This window comes from Rhyacophila brunnea, unplaced genomic scaffold (genome assembly GCF_057557595.1).
Source record: "Rhyacophila brunnea isolate RB1 unplaced genomic scaffold, BYU_Rbru_1.0 scaffold_13, whole genome shotgun sequence".
Lineage (NCBI taxonomy): Eukaryota > Metazoa > Arthropoda > Insecta > Trichoptera > Rhyacophilidae > Rhyacophila > Rhyacophila brunnea.
The window spans coordinates 19005130-19012846 of record NW_028232785.1 but is presented as its reverse complement, the minus strand read 5'-3'; the positions used below and the strand labels follow the sequence as shown (position 1 = coordinate 19012846).

The window sequence follows — 7717 nt, the reverse complement described above, 5'->3', positions numbered from 1 at the left end:
CAAAATAATTATAAAGCCATTTAACAGAATAGGAGTGAGGACCTGATCGAAGGATCCCCTTCTAGAAGAGAAGAGGCGATATGACAGCGAGTCGCAGTCAAAGCCTCGGTAAAATCACAAAAAAAAAAAAAAAAAAAATAAGAAAATATTTTACGAAATAAAAATATTTACCAAACATTTACGTGTACATTCCTCGAATTGAGTGTGAACATTTCGAAACTTTTTGGAAGGTTTCATAGAAATTATATAATAAATAAATAAATAGTTTACGGACATCTTCATCAGTTTTAATTGTTTTAACAATAATAAATAATATATTAAGATTGTGACACTGTGAACATTGAACCTGAATAAATTTGGTATCACACCAACCAAGAGTTTTATTCATGGATAATCAAAAGTTGTGTTCCGGGAGAGTGTCAAGGGAGATCCGCCCTCCTAGTTCATCTCTAGTATCCTTAGTGACGGCCCGGTTAACATTTATGAGTTAGCCGCGAGCCGGGTCACGTCATGTTCGAGAGAATTTATTAATCTACATTTATTTATTATAGAAAATAACCATACAATAACATGTAATAATAAGGGGAATAATTCATTCAATGTTGCACTTTTACAATGGTTTTTAGGGATTGCATAGAATGTAATGATTAGGTATTTAAAATAATATTTTCACTGTATATTATAACACAACTTTCGTCTTTGTTACATTTATTTTCAAGCCTACTTTGTTGCTTACTTCAGCGAGTTCCTGCATTCTGCTTTGGAGGTCTTCTGAGTCTTGCGAGAAAATTACTATTTCATCGGAATAGCGCAACTGCTTTGCGGGCCAAAAAGAGATCCTCATCAATGGCACTCAGCTCGAACACGTGAAAAGCTACATCTATCTGGGACAACACGTGTATATAGATGGATGTATATTTAATGAAATTGATCGCATAGTAAAGCTAGGCCTGAATAATGTCTTCAAAAGTGACCTTCCACTGTGCCTAAAGCGCAGTGTTCAACCAGTGTGTGCTTCCCGAGATCACATATGCGTGCGAAACATGGACCCTAAATAAAAAAAAGATCCAGAAACTTAAGAGTAGCACAACGTATTATGGAGAGGTGCATGCTGGGCACAACACGAAAGCACAAAAAGAGAAATGAGTAAGCAAGCAAACAAGGGTTTACGATGTAATAGTTTATTAAAAGCCTTAAATGGAGATGGGCTGGACATATAGCTCGAAGAAGAGACAATCGTTGGACAAATCCAGTGGTATCCAAGAAGTACAAAACGTCCGCAAGGTAGACCTAGAGGCCGCTGGATCGATGAAATGATAAAGTTCTGCGGAAGTACGTGGCAATGCTATGCACAGGATAAAGGGAAGTAGAAGCAGCTTGAAGAGGCATTCATCTAGTAGTAGATAGATTCAGGCTGATGATGATGATGATTATTACGTAAACGGAGGAATAGGTATCAATTTTTATTTTGTAACCGTACACCATTCTGCTTATTGACAATCTCAATAATGTAATTACTGTGGTGTAAGTAGGGTAAAGGCTTTAGACACAGCATCTTCCGATCCAACTGGCACGTAAACGTAATTTATTCGTTTGCTGTATCACATTTTAGAGTCTCAGTTGGGTTTTTGGCGCTATGAACAACAATTTTATGTTTCTTCAAGAAATGCTTGTCCCTACATCTATACAAACACATATCACATTCGAATGGCTTCTCATCAGTGTGAACCATTATATGACGCTTTAAACTGGCGGATTGATAAGACTTAAATTCACAATAGTCGCATTTGTAAGGAGTTTCCCCGGTATGAATGACGCTATGTTTCCTCAGGCTACTGGAGTCTTTACATTTGTAATCACATACATCACAATGAAACGGTCTTTCACTGCTATGAGTCAATGCATGTTTTTTTAAACTACTTGAGTCATTACATTTGTAATCACATTTATTACAATGAAACGGTTTTAAACCGCTATGGGTGAATGTATGCCTTTTTAAACTACCGGGGTTGTTACATCTGTAATCACAAGAACTACACTTGTATGGTTTTTCACCACTGTGGACGTACATATGTATGGTTAAATGAGCGGACTGTTTACATTTAAAGTCACAAATGGCGCATTTATAGGGGTATTTGCCAGTATGCATCTTTTTATGTAGCTTCAATTCACGGAAGTCATAAGTTTTGAAATCACATAGACTGCATTCAAAGGATTTGCGGTCACTATGAATCAATTCATGTCTGTTCAAAATGGTAACATTTGATGCTCCGTAGTTGCAATTATTGCAAACTAATTGTTTGACCACACTCTTATTTTTACCATTACCTGATAAAGACGGATTGTGCGTTATCTTGTGGTCATTTAGAACGTTTTGAGATGGGAAAACGACAAAGCATTCATCACAGACAAAATTATGTTCATAGAAAACCGCTCTAGTCAACTTCAGACATATTTCTTTTGCGGCCGGCGCCAGCGATATGTTATTTTTTATGTCATTATTCTCAATTTCAATTTCATTAATTGGCAGTGCTGACTGAATATCCATGTCAAGTGGTATATATTGGTGTTGATGTGATCCTATGTTACGTTTTCCACCGTACGAACCAATGTATCGAAAATCATTTGAAGCAGTCGCTCTTTCTTGTTTCATTATAAGGGGTACCACCTTTTGGAAAAAAAAATGAATTAAGTTATATCAATTTAAAGAATGGCTTACTTTTTACAAAAAGATTTTTTCTATTGGTTATAATATATTTTCTCAGAATCAATTTAAATGAGGTTGAAACAAAAAAAAATATCACTTGTACCTGAATTTGTGGCATATATTCTGAATGAGAACATCCAGGCTGCGGTTCTTCGTAGCTCAATGGACTCATTATGCCTTCCACAGATTTGCACTTGAAGGCATCTACCTGAAAATCCGTCTCGGTTTTTATATTCATTAAGGCAAGGCCCTGAAAAAAAATATATTATGTGAAATCGTGTAGAGAAAAATACATTTTTCATAGTTATTTATATATCAACGTCATTGACGCTTTTACTCATCGTAAATGTGTTAAAAAATATCAATTGGAAAACTATGAATAGGTATTTATAAATTAATAATATAAATGCATCATTTTTGTTAAGCAAAACATACAAAAATAGGGGTAATAAAATTCTCATCAAGTGTAAAATTGAATTGACTTATTAACCCAGTGACGTCCCGTGAGGGTAGGCAGATTAAGCGTCGCTTGTGGGCGGCAGTTATCAAAAGGACGGCAAATCGAGGAGAATCATTGGGTATATATAGATAGCTACCTAAACTTAGTAATAACGCGAATATCTTTCCATTAAAAAAATCAGCTTGCTGGTTGGAAACAAAATAATTATATATTAATTAGGTACCTACTTTAAAAGTTTAAACAGATTTTTTTTTGGGTTCGTGAAACTAATTTACTTCCGTTGTCCTTGGATGTCACGTTCTTAGTGAACAGCAATAACACATGCATACCTAATTTAAAATTTATCCAAATATGTTTGCCAGTCACTCGCGACTTTGGAAGTTGTCAGGTGTAGACTCGCAATATTGTCTATTGACGCAGAGATAACATTTAGCAAAATTGGGTATGCCCGTGGCATTGCTGATTACCAAGAACGTGACGTCCAAGGACAGCGGAAGTATACTAGACATCGCGAACCCGAGAAAAAAATCATGTAAAAACATTTATAGTAGGTAAGTACCTAATTAATACATTTTGTTTCCAACCAGTGAACTGATTTTTTTTAATGGAAAGATATTTCTGTTATTACTTACAATATATCTACCCAATGATTCTCCTCAATTTGCCGCCCTTTGGGTAATTGCCACCCCCAAGCAACGCTCAATCTGCCTACCCCCACTGGACGACACTGGACCGTATAAAAATTATAAGGTCTCCAAATTTTTTAGATTTAATAGAACATTAATTCAATTTCCATAGCCGATTTTGAAAGAATTCATTAATGTAAACATAACCTAACAAAAATTCCAGTATATCAGCTATTTTCAAAATTTGCTTGCTGCTGGCATCTTTTAAACTTGTGAAGTGTAAGCCGTCAAGAACCGTGTATTATTTAGACATGAATTTTATGTCAGTAATATACGACCCAAAGAGATTCATCATCATCAGGGGCGCGACAACCGGTGTGGGTCTTGGCCTCCTCCAACAGCTCCCTCCACCTGTCCCTATCCAGTGTGGCCGCTTTCCAATTTAGTACTCCCAGAATACGGCAGTCACTGGCAGCTTCATCCAACCAGCGAATCTTTGACCTCCCTCTTCTTCTATGTCCTATTGGATTGCTGGACATCACTCTCTTTGCCGGTTCATTGTCATTCATACGGTGCACATGACCTAGCCATCGCAGTCTCACAATCTTAATTGATTGAACTGCGCTGCAATCTTATCATTATATCTTCTCCTCCAATTGGTGCCATCCCTGATCGGTACATATATACGGCAGAGAATTTTTCTATCAAAGATGTTCAGGGCTCGTTCATTTCGCAGAGTTAATGTCCAGGTTTCCGATACGTATGTGAGCACTGGCTTTACAAGTGTCTTGTAAAGAGTGCTTTTAGTTCGGCGAGATAGTATGCGGGACTTAAAATGTCTTAACAGGCCAAAGTAGCATTTATTCGCAGAAGCCAAAGACGTTGGATGGTCTTTAATAAGCGGCCATATATTTCCGAAACAACATTTCACGGTGAAGTGTAATACGACGAACTGCATACGTACAAGTGTTGGCTGGGGTTGCCACTGTTGGGTCACTAGTGTGTGGTGTCGATGTGTAGGTAGAGGATAATGATAATGACGAAGTCTTCGATGTCGTAGGGTGCGATTTATTAGCAGCGTATTATACAATGATAGTTACGAGCTACGTACTTGATGTGAGTGACATTGAGTTAAATTGCTCTTCGTTATTTATACAATAAAAGTTAGTACATTAGCATTAAATTCTGTTACATAATCATATTAAACTAAATATAAAATCAGCGTTTTAAATTGAATAGCGAAAAGAAATATTATTTATTATTATAGTCGTACAAAAATATAATACGTGAAAAGTGATTAATCAGCTCATACCCGTAATACTAATAAAGTATTGTGGTATGTAATATTACACCGTCTCTGATTTCGCTGACTGAACTTGATCAGTTGTTTACTAGAAAATAAATTCAGTGGGAATGTATAATTGTAGAGTAACTTTATATCTTAAACAATGGATGAATTTGCTAGTTATTATTCGGCCACTACACAAGTTTCCGGACACGAGAAATAATATACCTACATGAAAACATAAGAAGAAACGTTGAAAAAATAGTACTCACCTGACTGTTGCAACCAATGGCAAGACCTCTATTCAATTCTTTATTTGCATTAGGCAATGTCTCACAATGAATACTGTTTCCAAGTTTATGGTCCATTTCTCTCTTAACTTGGATGGTAGGTTCTGTGTTAACCTATAAAAAAGAATATGATAAAAATCGACTGCAATGGTGGCACGAATTGACATAAATTAGTGTAAAAAAGTACGATTATAAAGTGTGGTGACGTCACATGGGTGAAGGTAGGCTATCCGATGCTTAGGGGTCTCACATTATAAAGAACTTTTAAAAGCAGTGGCGGTTTTCTAACAAGCAGATGATGCGGTCGCTTCGTTAAAAAGTACCGACATCTTAGTTAAAATAAATCACAAGGGGGCCTCCAAGTATGTCAGTGCCGCTGACTTTCACGTAACTAAAATTATCGTTGTTTGAGAGTGGGATTCGTAGAAATGCTGCGATCCTCGGTAGATGATAATTATGTAGGTACGTCATTTGTCAGTATAAGATAATAAATTATTAGATATTATATACATTTTTCATACATTTTGAGCCTAAAAATAAAAGGGTCTTATATATATAATATTATGTTATTATAATAATATACACTTAAGGTTGTCACGTTAATTCACTATCAAATTTAGAAATATTTGAGGCCTATCAGAGAGGCCTGTATTTATAAATAAAATTTGCTGTTAAATTCTTGGTCTATACCATGGATGGCCAACCCGAGGCCCGTGGAGCAGTGAGAAAATAAAAATAATATCAAATGCTGCCGCTAGATGTGCTAATTTTGCAAATTGAGATTCGATATTGGCTCAAGATTTTAAAAAGCACCGTGTACTTTTTGTTGCATTTGCAACGCCATTCTCCGTAGACGTGAATTTACTACAGGGACATTTACAAATGGAACATTGTGAAATATGTTACGATGAACAGTTAAAGGAGAAATTCCATCAGGTTGGTTTGGAAGAGTTTTACAAAACATATTTGAACAAGGAGAAATATCCTGCATTTTACAAACATGCTCTAATGATGACTGCGCTATTTGGAAACACTTGCACGTGTGAACAGCTTTTTCCCGACTGATAACACGAATCACTCATGTGCATTTAGAAAACTGTATGCGTGTAGGAACAACTTCACTAGATATCGATATTGATGCACTTAGTTCTGCCACACAAAATCAAACTTCCCACTAAAATTTATTATTTTTATATTATTTTGTTTATTTTTTATTATTTAAAAAAAGACTAATCTAATAAATATATTTGATTCTCATTTTTGTTTTATTTTATTAATAAATAATACATATTTCTCTTTTGTTTTGTATAATAAAAAAAATCGGTTGTGCGGCCCGGCAGGAAATCCCATTTTCAGAATCTGGCCCGGCTGCTGAAAAGGTTGGCCACCCGTGGTCTATACTGAATATACTATTCTATACTACATAGCTAGTTTGTTAACCTGTACTGTGAACATATCGATAAAAAAAGTTACGATATAGAAAACCACCAGCAACAAATTGGTTAAATTAGAAAAACCAATAAGTACCAAACATTTCAGTAAAAAATTCTTGTCAATTTAAGAATATATTGAATTATGCTGCATATTTAATGAAATATAAACCTTTAAAGACAACTACCTTAGTTTAACGAAATGTCATACAATATACATTCATTTTATAACTCGGTTGCCATGGTTATCAAACGTCAAAATGGTAATTTTTCAATAATGTCAAAGAAACATAACCTTACTTCTACTTGTTCTCCTGTACATTTGTTTTCTTGCTCAATATATGGCGTCTCCGTCGTCATTTTGTCGTGGATACTGTTTCTTGGGTCACATTGACAATCTTGGCTAGTTCCTTGCTGGTAAAAATCAACTGGTTCAGTTTTTATATTCATTTTTCAAGGACCGTCATAAATCGTTTATATTTAAGTCCGACTGTTGCAAACAGTGTTGCCATCTTTTTGTCACCGAATTATATTATGCGGTCCGAGAAACTATAGTATTTTTATAAAAAAATATAGTACGCGTTGTCATATTATGCTGAAAATGTAAGTAGGTATAGGTTTCTTACTTCTCACCAATAAATAACGAAGAATGTGAGATTAAATTAATCTATTTTCTAACCAAAACCTCTAACTGACGAATTAAAAAAAAATCATTTTAAACTAAATTCAAGGGATTTTTTCATACGTCGTTTTTCGAGAAGTTTTTTTCCAGGTTCTCCAAATTTTCTTATAATAATGCGTCGATGACATTGAGCTACTTTACAAGGTGCTTGTTGGCAAATTTACAATCTGCCTGTAAAGTCACCCAGTGTCGTCATCGAACAAGCTAACAAGCAGATTGTAAAAAATCTACCTAGAA

At 35.3% G+C, this 7717-nt stretch overlaps 1 protein-coding gene across 1 annotated transcript; it reads right to left on the bottom strand.

The window, feature by feature from the left end:
• Window positions 1–263: 263 nt before the first annotated feature.
• On the bottom strand, window positions 264–7259 carry LOC147076793 (uncharacterized). The gene is made up of 4 exons (XM_085941360.1): window positions 7099–7259; window positions 5351–5482; window positions 2811–2957; window positions 264–2668 (listed from the first exon to the last, which is right to left on the bottom strand). The coding sequence occupies exons 1-4, from the start codon at window positions 7246–7248 to the stop codon at window positions 1586–1588; spliced, it is 1512 nt and encodes a 503-aa protein (XP_085797486.1). The 5' UTR covers window positions 7249–7259; the 3' UTR covers window positions 264–1585.
• Window positions 7260–7717: the final 458 nt, after the last annotated feature.